Consider the following 13,892-nt stretch of genomic DNA (forward strand, 5'->3'; position numbering starts at 1 on the left):
ATGTGATGTCCATATGAGAAAGGAACTTGTTGAGTCGATTCCAAACTCAACGAATCGGGTCATGGATAAGGACGAGAAAAGGGTTTGGGACTCGACGAGTTGACGGCCCAACTCAGCGAGTCGGGTCAACTTGAAGTTGACTTTGAGTGGAATTGGACTAACCCTGTTTAGGGTTGCACGTGCAGTGTGTTAACTTGAAGGTTGTCATGTATGGATTGAGGATTCGAAGGGAGTCGACTTATGCACCGAGGATAATTCAAATACTGCACGACATTGAGGTGAGTTATCTTCCAGCAGGGGTGGGTCTAAGGCCACAATGTCGGCCCACCAAAAAGGGGTATTTAAAAGATAATGGTCTTTGTGATAATTATCTTGGTTTGGTTATGTATTGGATATGAGATTTATCTGGATGATATGTTATGTGTATAGTAGGGATTAGTTTCCCTAGTAGTGTTCCTTAGGACCCAAGGGTAGGTCAGTACCCGGATATGCCTGATTATATGTTTATATCTGTTTATTGTATGCTAGTGGTAGGGGTAAAATAGTCCCCAGTTTACCTGTTGAAAGATACTGATGACGGATACCGGCTGAAAGATACCAATATTGATTATCGGTTGAAAGATATCAATGATGGTTATCGGTTGAAAGATACCGATGAAGGTTACCGGTTGAAAGATACCGATGAAGGTAACCGGTTGAAAGATCCCGACGATATTGTATGGTATGTGGTATGATGCGGGAACTCACTAAGCTTTGTGCTTACAGTTTTGGTTTTGGTTTCAGGTACCTCTTCGTCGAAGGGGAAGGAGTCGGCGGTGTAGCAGCGCATCACACACACACACATGGTTTTCCGAAAGGAGTTTTTGGGAATGTACTCTGATCTTTATTACTTTTGACGTTATGGTTTGGGACACAACAATATGAATTTGTCATGTGTTGTTTATTTGAAGATATTTTGGTGAAAATGTTTATGGAACTGTTAATTTAAAAATGAAATTTTCGGGCTTGAATTTTGGGATGTTACAAGTTGGTATTAGAGCCCTGGTTTAAGGGATTCGGACACACCCTCGGGGGTGTCTGGACTCAAATTGAGGGGCTAAAAGATTTTTACAAGGAAAATGGTTTTCTAAAATCTAAATGGAAGGATTTTAAGAAAGACGAAGTGTGTGATTCATGCTACCGACCGAGCTCAAGTAAGTTTTCCCCAAGATACCCATACTTGCTATGTTATGTTATATGGTTTTGATTCAGAAAACTGCAAGTTAGAATAGGACTAAGGATCTAGGAGGATGCCTTTTGTGCCTGATATATGATTTTGAGAATTGCATGATAGTTAGGGCTAAGGGTCTAGGGAGGATGCCTTATATGCCTGTAGTATGACCTGTATGTTAGGGCTGTTTAGTCAGCAGTAGGATGGACTGTGTAGGTTATGTCTGATTTTGGTTATCCAATGCACGAATGTTGCTTGCTTTCTGGTATGGGGGTTCTGGCCATCTTCAACTAGCTAAGGAACGGATATGTAACAGTATCCGCAAGTTAGCTAGGGGGAGGTGGTGGGGACTCCTAGTGTAGCTGATAGCGGAGGGTAGGTCGGAGAGTGCCCTAGCCTCAGGGCATTCAGGTGTGACATGACAACCAACCAGTCAGGGCCACGCACACTATCCTTTAAGGACTTCAGAGGGAGTGGTGCGCCATATTTCCATGGTGTGAATGACCCCATTGTGGCTATGATATGGATCGCATACATCGAGTCTATGCAGCTGACGAGCTTCCGCCAGAAAGTGTCGAAGGTCCATTTCGCTACATGGTGTTTGAGAGACGGGACCAGAGATTGGTCGGAGTCGGTTGGTGACTCTCTGGGAGCCTCGACTGTTGAGGCTATGACCTGGTCGGACTTTGTGACCAGATTCAAGGCATAGTTTGCGCCAGCTGTGGAGATTCAAGAACTGGCCAGGGAGTACTTGGACATGAGACAGACTATAGAGACTGTGGCGGAGATCACCACCAAGTTCCGGGAGAGGGCATTGTTGGTGCCCCGGTATACGGGTGATGAGGACATGAAGAGGACCCGCTACCATGACATGCTACGAGCTGACATCCGAGTGCATGTCAGTTTCTCAGCTTCCCTACCCTGGATTCCATGATTACTAGGGCTAGGGAAAGGGAGATTGATCTAGAGCACATTCGGAAGAGGAAGGCAGCAGAGGGGCTGACGATGGGGGCTTCGGGGAAGAAGCCCAAGTGATCTGATGGTAGGCCGAAAGGTCAGTCAGGGCGGGACCATTGTGGGAAATGCGGTCGGTCATACGAGGGAGCTTGTCGCACTGGGCCAGGTTCAAGCTGCTATAAGTGCGGCATGGTTGGACATTTTGGCAGAGATTGTACTGCCCCTACTCCTGCGATTCAGATATCTTACCTAATTTGCTTTCATTGTAATCAGAAGGGACATAAAAAGGCCAATAGCCCTAGATTGACAGCAGCAGCAGTAGCGGTGGCACCGACTCCAGCGACAACATGGGTGGTCAATGGCCGGAAGGCTAAGTTGGAGGCTCCAGTGGTTCGGAGCCGAGCATTTCAGCTGACAGCCGAGGAGGCACATGTTGTACCCAATGTGGTGACGGGTATGATTTCATATTTTACGCTTTTATGTTATGTCGCTGTGATTTTGATATGTTATGTGCCTTTCTTAGGATCGTTCCCTATGAACGGTATCCCAGTTCAGGTGTTGTTTGATTCGGGTGCCACTCGATCATTTGTCTCTCTTGTGCTTAGCAAGAAGTCTCCGGAGTCTTCAGGCATGTTGGATTGCCCTTTAGAGGTCGAGATTGCGGACGACCGATAGGTACGAGTGTCGGAGGTCTACCAGGATTGTGTTTTGAGGTTGTTCGAGGAACGTTACCTGGTAGACTTGGTTCCCATACCTTTGCAGGGGAACAAGGTCGTTATTGGTATGGACTGGCTGAGCCCCAATGGGGAAGTGATCGACTGCGCGCAACAGTCAGTGCGGATTAGGACCCCTAGTGGGGTAGAGCTGGTGGTTCAGGGCGAAAGGCCACAGCGAGGACCAGCTTTATGTTCAGCAGCGAGGGCTAGGCGCTACCTTCAGCAGGGTTGCGCAGGTTATGTCGCCTATGTAATGGATACCCGGGAGGCGGGTAGGGCGACGGTGGGTGATGTGCCCGTAGTATGGGAGTTTGAGGACGTATTCCCCGAGGAGTTGCCCGAGTACCTCCAGAGAGGCAGGTGGAATTCAGAATCGACATGGTCCCTGGTGCGGCTCTGATAGCCAAGGCACCGTATCGGTTGGCTCCTCCTGAGATGCAGGAGTTGTCTACACAGCTGCATGTACTGTTAGAAAAGGGATTCATTAGACCAAGCAGTTCACCCTAGGGAGCCCTGAATTTTGTTTGTGAGGAAGAAAGACGGGTCGCATCGGATGTGTATAGATTATCGGTAGCTAAATAAGGAAACGGTGAAGAACTGTTACCCATTCCCGAGGATTGATGACCTCTTTGACCAATTACAGGGAGCATCTTCGTTCTCCAAGATTGATCTACGTTCAGGATATCATCAGATTAGGGTCAGAGAGGAGGATGTACAGAAGACGGCATTCCGGACACGTTATGGCCACTATGAGTTCGTGGTGATGCCTTTCGGGCTCACCAATGCTCCCGCCGTGTTCATGGATCTCATGAACCACGTGTGCAGACCGATGTTGGATCGGTCCGTGATAGTTTTAATCGATGACATCTTGGTTTATTACAAGATGCAGGAGGAGCATGAGGACCATCTGCGAGAGGTTCTAAAGACTTTTAGAAGGGGGAACTTGTATGCTAAGTTCTCCAAGTGTGAGTTATGGTTGCGCGAGGTGCAGTTTCTTGGGCACCTTATCAACCAAAACGGGATTTCAGTAGATCCGTCCAAAGTGGAGGCCGTGATGAGATGGGAGGTTCTGAGGTCTCCATCTGAGATTCGGAGTTTCCTAGGATTAGCTGGCTACTCTCGGAGATTCATCCAGGATTTCTCCAAGATAGCCGTACCCCTAACCAGGCTAACAAGGAAGGTCGTGGTCTTTTGTTGGGTGCCTGAGCAGCATGCTGCATTCGAGACATTGAGACAGAGATTGTGCAAGGCGCCAATCTTAGCCTTGCCAGAGAGCATGGAGGATTTCGTCGTGTGTTGTGATGCATCCATCTTAGGTTTGGGTGCAGTATTGATGCAGAGAGGGCATGCTGTTGCTTATGCTTCGAGGCAGGTGAAGCCTCACGAAGCGAACTACCTGATGCATGATTTTGAGCTGGGGGCTGTTGTGTTCGCCCTCAAGATTTGGCGTCATTACCTATATGGGGTTCGTTGTACGATTTACAACGACCACAAGAGCCTGAGGTATCTCATGGACCAGCCAAATTTGAATATGACACAGCATCGGTGACTTGATGTGGTAAAGGATTATGACAATGAGATCCTCTACCATTTGGGAAAGGCCAATGTGGTGGCCGACGCGCTTAGCCGCAAGGCAGCGCCGATCAGGGATATCTATCTGAGGATGACAGTGGTGACTCCGCTTTTGGAGCGGATTCGGGAGGCCCGGCAGGAGGCCATGAAGGAGGAACATCGGAAGAGAGAACGGATTGTGGGGCAGGTTTCCTCCTTTGACAATGATAGCCGAGGGTTATTGACACTACACCGTAGGGTGTGGGTGTCGTACCTCAGGGGTCTGCACCAGGTTCTGATGTAGGAGGCACACAAATCTCGATTCTCCATTCATCCCAAGGCGACGAAGATGTATAGGGATCTTCGCCTGGACTATTGGTGGCCATGTATGAAACGGGATGTAGCATGGTACGTGGAGTGGTGCTTGACCTGCAGGAAGGTCAAGGCCGAACACCAGAGGCCACATGGCAAGATGCAGCCGTTAGACATTCCATTGTGGAAATGGAAGGACATTACGATGGATTTTGTCACAAAGCTTCCCAGGACCGCGCGAGGGGTGGATTCGATTTGGGTCATCATCGATCGATTGACCAAGAGCACTAATTTTATTGCGATTCAGGAGAGCATCTCGGCCGAGAAGTTGGTCGACATCTATATCAAGGAGGTGGTGGCATGGCATGGAGTTCCAGTGTCGGTGATTTCAGACAGAGATGTGCGGTTCACTTCTTGGTTTTAGAAGAAGTTTCATGATGAGTTGGGTACTCGTCTGCATTTTAGCACCGCCTTTCACGCTTAGACGGATGCTCAAAGCGAGCGGACCATCCAGACTGTGGAGGATATGCTGCGAGCATGCGTGTTAGACTTCGGAGGTAGTTGGGATACCTACCTCCCTTTGGCAGAGTTCTCTTATAACAATACATATCACACGAGTATCGATCGTCCTCCCTTCGAGATGTTCTACGGGTGGAAGTGCAGGACCCCAATATGTTGGGGCGAGGTTGGCTAGATGGTAATTGGGAGCACCAAAGTAGTTCTCAAGACGATGGAGAGGATTCAGTAGGTATTGAGCAGGCTACAGACTGCTCAGAGTCGGTAGAAAATTTATGCCAGTAAGCCCCGATCAGACATGGAATTCCAGGTCGGGGATATGGTTCTCCTGAAGGTATCGCCATGGAAGTGCATTATCCGATTCAGGAAACGGGGCAAGTTAGGACCTAGGTATATTGGACCGTTTAGGGTTATAGCCCGGGTGTGAAAGGTGACGTAGAGGCTGGATCTGCCAGCCTAACTCAGTCAGATCCAAAGCACTTTCCACGTTTCCTAGCTGCGAAAGTGCCTGGTGGACGACTCGGCAGTGGTGCCCTTGGAGGACATTCAGGTTGATGGCAGCCTGAACTACATTGAGCGACCTGTGGCGATCCTCGACTGGAAGTCGAAGGATCTAAGGAACAAGAGAGTGGAATTCATGAAGGTGCAATGGCAGCACCGGAAGGGCTCAGAATGGACATGGGAGCCGGTGGACGAGATGATGGAGCACTACCCAGAGCTGTTTCAAGAACGATTAGCACACTTCGAGGATAAAGTCTAAAATAATTGGAGGAGATTTGAAGCACCTGGTTCTTGGTTCGCATTTCTTTTTTTTAAGTATTTTGCATTTTTGGCCTTGGACTCGGCGAGTTGAAGGACCAACTCGCTAAGTAGAAGTGGGTGGGACACGGGATTTAAGCGATAGACTCGACGAGTCGGGTCCCGGACTCGACGAGTAGATGCTGTCTGGACAAAAACCCTAATCCAAGGGTTTACACCCTATTTAAGCAATGTTATGTCGACCATAACATCCATTATGCTCCCAAAACACCTCTCATTGAAACCCTAGCCATTATTGAAACAATCTAAGCCTTTTTGGTGGATTTTGGTGCTTGTGGTCTTAACAAGGATGGAGAAAATCTTGAGGAAGCAAGTATAGACCAAGGGAACCTGAGTTTGTGCACTTTCTATAGTTCATTGAAGGTAAAAAGTTGTAACCTTGCTCACTCATTTGTTAGATCCCTCTTTGGGGAGATTTAGGGCTTTTATAAGCCATTTTTGGTCGGCAACCATGTTTGCAAACATGGTTGGGGGTTAAAGCTTCTGAATCACGTCACTAAAGGGTCACTAGGCAGATTTGGGTTGCTTTTGCACCCATGAAAGGTCCCATGCATCTTAAGAGGTTTTTTTATGTCTTTTTGAGCTCAAAGTCCCATGCAAGCACGTAAAGTTTGTAACTTTACGTGCTAGATCAATTATAGAAGCTTGGATCTATCTTTTGATTAAAGGTTGTACATCATAAATCGAGGATTTTGAGTGTGGACATGACCCACTCGGCGAGTCCGTTCATGTACTCTATGAGTCTGAGGCTTTGAGCCCCATATTTGTTGAGGGTCAAAGCAACCCAGTTTAGTGTTAGAAGGGTTGTAACTTGACAGGAAGAGTTAACCAATGCATTGGACATGATTTTAGCGTAACACCCAGCTTCCCAGGTATAATGATTTACGGCTGCCAATGCATAGAGAGAAACCCTAGAGTGCATGAGCATTTTGAGAAAGAAAGGAATACATTCTTGACCTTTGTGGTGTTGTTTAGCAAGAAGAAGGAAGTCCTAACCAAGAGGAAGCAAAGTAGGTTTCTATTCTGTGAATTTGAAATTAAGATCATCGCATTTGAGGTATTAACTCGGCTCATCTCCTGCTTTATGAAGTATATTTGGATTTAGGGTTTCTTGTGGCCTTTGTTTGGATGATTTGATGTCCAAATAGTCCCTTTCTGGTGATGAGGCTTTGGATCTGGATCCATAGAGGTCCAGAGGGCCTCACTCATCAAGCTTATGAAAAGCAATGGAGGTTATGAGCTTGGGTTGTGGTATTTGGGGTTAAATCATCATATATGGTCAGATAGATGTTGCATGTACATCAAGATAGAGACTTTTCGTGATTATTGTGCTTGGAAAGGTTAGATCTAAGGATTAGAGGAATAGATCTGACCTAAGAAGGTTGTTTGAGGTTGTGCATGAAACGAACTCGCCGAGTCCATGAGCAGACTCGACGAGTCGGAATGGGTTGTCCCGTGACTCAGATCAGTGGATGACTCGCCGAGTTGGGTGAGTGACTCGGTGAGTCAGAAAGGATTCAAACGACTCGAGTTCACATATGGACTCGACGAGGCTATGCAACACTCGACGAGTCGGGTCAAAGGTTGACCGTTGACCAGGGTTGACTAGTGTTGACTTAATAAGTGTTAATCAAACTAAGTCAGGAATGTATTAATTAGAGATGTACTTATGATATAGGAGGATGATATGTCGGATAATCGAGCTCGAGTGATTATCCGACATCGCGGGAAGGCGTCGGCATGATCAGTACACACTTGCAGATGATATGTTTTTGAGATCTTGGAATATGGATTTTGTATTGTGTTTTTGGTTAAAATAATGGATATATGATTTTGGGATAATTTGGAAATGAAATGTTTTATTAAAATTAAATGAAAAATTGTTTGGAATTTAACGGTGTTACAAATTGGTATTAGAGCCTTGGTTTGAGGGATTCAAATTCACCTTTGGGTGTATTTGAACTCAAACTGAGGATTTGAGAAAGATTTTCATAAAATAAACAATTTTTTTCTAAAGAGTAAAAGAATTTGGAAGATGCGCAAGGAAACATTGTGTACGATTAGCTAGCGCCCGAACGGTGATTTTCCAAATTACCCTTACATTATGTGTTATGAGATATACATATATATATTGAAATGTATTATGCATGCTAGAGTAGGCTAGGTATTCATATTAGGACTAGAGTGGCATGATTTGTGATGCCTTAGCCTAAGAGGATTTCTGTTGCCATGGGATGCTTTAGAATGAGTAAGTAACAGTGAGGTACTATGAGAGTCTACTGAAGGGTAGTTTATGTGTGGAATAGTGTCTAAGGCTGCAACTATATTAGGCAACTATATTAGGCAAGTATTAGGCAAGTATTTGCTTTATATATTATTATATGGTATGTGGTAGTTTGGGGGAGCTCACTAAGCTTTGTTCTTACAGTTTTCAGTTTTGGTTTCACGTAGTTCCATTAGCAGAGGGAAGGACTCGGAATGATCACATAGCACACACCACAGTCTTCAGCCTAGGAGTTTTACTCTGATATTTTGATATGACATATGTCATGAGATTTGATATTTGATAGATATTGTGAGAATTTGATACACATAGTTTAAAATTTTATACTTTGGTAATGAAATGATGGTTTTAATGATGTTTTAAAACGAAATTTTTGGGTCGTATTTTGGGATGTTTCAAGTTGATAATAATGTGTTCATATGGAGGGTTTTATCAGTGAAAATACAAAAAAAAAAAAAAAAAAAAAAAAAAAAAAAAAAAAAAAAAAAATTTGAAAGTCTGAAACCTAGCGAGAAACTGAGAATTTGTAGCAATGCAGGTTGAAGAAACTCTCTCAAGACTCAAGCCTGAGATCGATTATCGAGAGACAAGAATTGCAGTTTGTGCCTTGCAAGTTGCGATGGAGGATTTTATCGTAGCAGTTATTATTGATTGAGAGTTTTATTATCTTTAAGCATGATCAAATACCCGCTATAGGCTATACAAAAGAAAAAAAGATTTTTTAAAATAATTTGAGTATTCAGGTATACCCAATTATATATATATATATATATATATATATATATATATATATATATATATATATATATATATATATATATATATATAATACACCCGACCTGATTTATTAACCGGTATCCCAATTACCCGACTAGCCCGATACCCAAAAAAATCGGGCGGGTAATTCGGGTTTCTCTTATTTTCGACAAGGCTAGCACTATATCAATGAACTCGGGAGAAGAACACGTGGTGGTGAAGAAGACAAAGTGTAGAGGGACCATTTTCGATCAGTTTAGGAAGTACCATTCGTAAAGAGTGTGGATGGACCATTTTTGATCGACTTAAGAAGTACAATTCGTAATCCCGTTGTATTTTAATTATGTATATAATAATAAGACAAAACTGCAAAAATGGTCCTTGTAGTATGCATTTTTTCTGATGTTTAGTCCAAACATCGACTTTTTTGGATTCATGGTTGTTTTGGCCTAGTTTGTATGTGCAAATGGTCCATCGGTAAACTGAAATGACTTTATTACCCTTGGGGTATTTATTTTTCATTTTTTTAAAATCTAATAGTTATTTATTTGTTTTAATAACTATATTGACAATTAAAAAAAGGGCTCTCTCTCTCTTTCTTTCCCTCTCTCTCTCTCAAAAACTCCATGGCACCAAGAACATATACATACACACTCTATTTTTTATGTTTCTTAAAACACACACACACAAGGTCTGTGTTATGATCTTTTTTCCCTTTAAATCTTGAGTTTCGGGTCTGAAATTAGAAGGATTAAAACAGATATTGAGCTCTCTTTTGATTATGCCACAGATGAGCACAAAAAAAAGAAAAAAAATAATAAGAACATGGGTAGAGATCAGATGGTGAAGGGTGAAGTTGATGCCCCATGTTTCTTTTTCTTGCTAGTGTTATCGATTTGGGGTGTAGATGGTCGATGGATGGTGTTGATTGTTGTAGTGGTGTTGGTTGATTTTAGCAAGTATGGTAGAGACGGTGAGGTGTGAAATCATGAAGCAACAAGAATGCGAAACACGTGGCAAGTCAGACCGCCATTGCACACCATTTTCGGTCCTCTATTGCCGCCGATCTACACTCTGCTGCCTTCGATCCCTGGTGCCACTTCTCCCTTCTTCTACATTTACTCAAATATGTTCATATATTTTTTGTCTGAAACCCCATCGTCCGTCGGCTAGCACTGACCCTCGTCATCGTTAACTCTGTTTCAGAAATGAGATGGGAAAGATATAGAGGGGTGGAGGAGATGAGAGGCTGCGATCTGGGTGTTGTCGGGAATCCAGACGTGCAGGGGTGGCGGAGACGAGAGGCCGCAATTGGGTGGTTTTGGCTAAGGATATCATCAATGATGGTGGGCAGAAAATGTAATTAGAGTATCGAGATGACAGTGGTATTTTTAGGGTTCATAAAAGAGAAAGAAATGATGTTGCGGAGGTAACGATAGCGCATTGGGGAGGGAGAGAGAGAGAGAGAGAGAGAGAGAGAGAGAGAGAGAGAGAGAGAGACCCTCTCTTTTTAATTTTAAAATAATTATTTAAATAAATAAATAAATATTAGATTTTAAAAAAATAAAAGAAAAATAAAAAAATAAATACCTAAAATTATTATAATCATTTCAATTTAATGAGGATAAAATCAACAACAAAACTAATTTAAAAATATCACAAAACCAAAAGGATAAATTACACGAATGGTCCCTATGGTTTATGGTAATTTGCGCATTTGGTCCCCAATTTATTTTTTTAACTCGGAAGGTCCCTATTGTTTGTTTTTGTTACGTGTTTGGTCCCTATCATACATAAAAAGACTATTTTGCCCTTGATTTTTTTAATTTATTTAAATAAACACACCCCAACCCCACCTCTCTTATCTTACCTAACTTACCCCATCATTTTTTCTATTTAAATAATAGTCGTTTTAGATAAAACAAGGACCAAGCGTGTAACAAAATCAAACAATAGGGACCAAACGAGTAACAAAAACATACAGTAGGGACCTTTCGAGTTAAAAAAATAAGTTAGGGACCAAACACACAAATTACCTAAACCATAGGAACCATTCGTGTAATTTACTCAAACCAAAAAGATTGAGGCTTAAACTAAAAGCTCGCAAAAAAAATAGATACTAACATATATTTTTGCTCTTATAAAAAAAAAAAAAAAATTATTGATAACTTGCTCGTATGGCTTTGTAGGCTTGGCCCATATTCTGCCTCAAGTATTTGCCTGCAATTTAACCTAAAACTAGAAAAGGAAAACGATCAACCACCATCCCCGACTCAAAAATCATCCCCGTCGTGTAAAGTTGTCCATAACAGAGAGCATTAAACATTGATGGGGAAAGAAAAGAAGGGGTTTTTAGTTATGGGTCACCAGAACCCACTCAAACACGTAGAGACCAAATACAATGAATGTGAGACCCTCTTCAACACTTGGCTTGCTAAACAATCTTTACCCGTCGAGGCTGCCATTGTCACCGTCACCAGCGCCCTCCAAGGTGCGGCGATCGGTGGGTTAACAAGTCTTCCTAACGATGTCTCCTCCTCTTTTTCCCCTCCGCCACCAAGCACCTCCCTTACTCTACAGACTAAAGCTTCCTTCCAGCAATCCCAGGTTACATAATTCCTTCACCATCTACCGATCTTCAGTACTTTATTTGCTTGATTATTTTTAAGGGTTTAAGATATGGGGGAATTCGATAAGAAACCCTTTTTACTTTCGATTATCACTACTTAATTACTTCTCTGTATGGAATGCCAAAGAACGTACTTGCTTCTTGAATATGAAATAGAAACCCTAAACCCTAACTGTATATATGCAGTACAGGCTGTTGCAGGATCGCCATTGGCACAGGCTCGTAATTTGGCTGTTACGTGTGGTGTTAATGCAGGCATATCCTGTGTCTTACGAAGATTAAGAGGCAAGGAGGATGTCCAGTCAAAGTAAGCTTATAGTAGAGAACCCATTAATGGTTAAATTTTCTTTAGCAATTGTAGGAAAAAAAATTGATGTTTTAGGTTTAAAATCTTATTCATGTATGTATATAATTGCAGTATGGCGGCAGGTTTTGGTTCTGGTGTCATGTTCTCATTGGTTAGTGGTATCGGGGGTTCTAATCAGGCTGCAACTGCAATAACTTCTGGTGTTCTCTTTGCACTTGCGCAGGGTGGATTCTTTAAGGTGATGCATGTGTATATAACCTAATCTGTTATGTTTTGATATGACATTATTAGTGTATTTGGTTGTGCAGATAAAGGAGAAAATTTCAATGCCAAATCCGGAAGATGTGTTGTATAATGAAACGAGAGGCATGTTGACTAGTCTTGGTCTTGGGCATTATGAAAAGAACTTTAAAAAAGGGTTGCTAACAGATAACACTCTGCCTTTGCTCACTGATAGGCAAGTGGCAACAATGAAGTTCTTTTTTTTTTTTTTATATATTTTTCTTATGATTATTTTTCATGATATATAAATCAGTGCTCTGCAAGATGCGAGGATTCCACCTGGACCAAGGCTGCTCATTCTTGATCACATTGAAAGGTACTAATGATTTATAATAGTTACGGTGAGATTTGACCATTTGACCATGGAACGTGTAACGTGTTATTTGGTGTGTAGGGAGAACGAGGTAAAGAAGACGTCTGGTTTTCCACACAAGTGGTAGTTACTTACAGTTAAAGGTGTAGTTAAACCAGAAAAAGTTGGTAGTTTTATTAAATAGTCTAACTAAAAAACTATACTTTAATCTCACTTTTTTGAAGACAAAAGAAGTTGGCTATTTTAAACATGAAAAAGAAGTTGGGTGGATCGGAGTAGATAACTTATTTTGTTACTATTTGGTTCACAAATTGTTTTGAAAGGAATTGGAATTAATGAAGGAAATATGAATTCAATGCATTTGGAAGTTGAAGGAGTTGAAATACTATAGTGTGTTAGGTTGAAAAAGGCGAATAGAAATTCAGTTAGAGTAATTTCTTCATTTGTTGCAAAACATAAAAAATTCATGTGAATTAACATCTTGAAGAAACGGATATTGATACAGTAAAAAAAAAAAAACACTCCATTCAATTTTAATAATTGAATATGAAAGAAACAGTAAATTAGCAAAGTACCTTAATATCCCAAACGCATAAAAACATGTTCATCTTGTGTTGTGTCTTCGCTGTTGTAAAAAATTAAAAAGAAAGAAAGAAAGATGCTTCTTTATTTTAATAAAAGTTTCCAAAAGTTTTCTTTCTTTTACAAATATGTGTATCGACAAAAGTGAATAATTGTATATTCCTTCTAATCTAATTTCAAGGAAAGAAAAGCATTGTTGAATGTCGATAATGGGAATATTCTTCGTTTTCTTTTCAAGATCTTTTACATCGAGATAATGAATTTAAAAAACATTTCAGTATGAGTAAACAACCCGATTCGTCTTTTATCGTTCCACCATGCGTAAAACAACAAAAATGAAGGAAAAAACGGAAGTTCTTGTTCTTCACAATCAATCTAATCAAAAACATTAATTTGCACAATCAAAACAGATGCAATATTTGTTGTTTAACAACCTTTACAGATTAATTTACATACATAGCTAATACATGTCACATTCTCTATATTCTTACAAAATCACCAGTCAAAAACATTCACCTCCTTTCTGTTTTACAAATCCATTGATGGTATCTGAACGGAAGCCGATTGGATGAGCTTCTGAGCAGCCGAAAGCTGTTCCATTAACGTCATCAGGCGTTCTCTGTACGCACAAGCTTGATCCATGGCCTCGGCTTCAAGC

The 13,892-nt window shown here is 41.8% G+C and overlaps 1 protein-coding gene and 1 pseudogene across 1 annotated transcript; one reads left to right on the forward strand and one right to left on the reverse strand.

Annotated features, from left to right (window-relative positions):
- LOC145029479 (uncharacterized) overlaps window positions 1-13,892 on the reverse strand; it is an 89,020-nt pseudogene that overhangs the window by 58,518 nt on the left and 16,610 nt on the right.
- On the forward strand, window positions 11,305-13,037 carry LOC145028739 (chloroplastic import inner membrane translocase subunit HP30-2-like). Its single transcript, XM_078977492.1, has 6 exons — window positions 11,305-11,728; window positions 11,942-12,057; window positions 12,169-12,295; window positions 12,366-12,514; window positions 12,593-12,655; window positions 12,734-13,037. The coding sequence occupies exons 1-6, from the start codon at window positions 11,450-11,452 to the stop codon at window positions 12,777-12,779; spliced, it is 780 nt and encodes a 259-aa protein (XP_078833618.1). The 5' UTR covers window positions 11,305-11,449; the 3' UTR covers window positions 12,780-13,037.

The sequence above is a fragment of the Lactuca saligna genome, chromosome 2 (genome assembly GCF_052625555.1).
Source record: "Lactuca saligna cultivar CGN05327 chromosome 2, ASM5262555v1, whole genome shotgun sequence".
Taxonomy (NCBI): domain Eukaryota; kingdom Viridiplantae; phylum Streptophyta; class Magnoliopsida; order Asterales; family Asteraceae; genus Lactuca; species Lactuca saligna.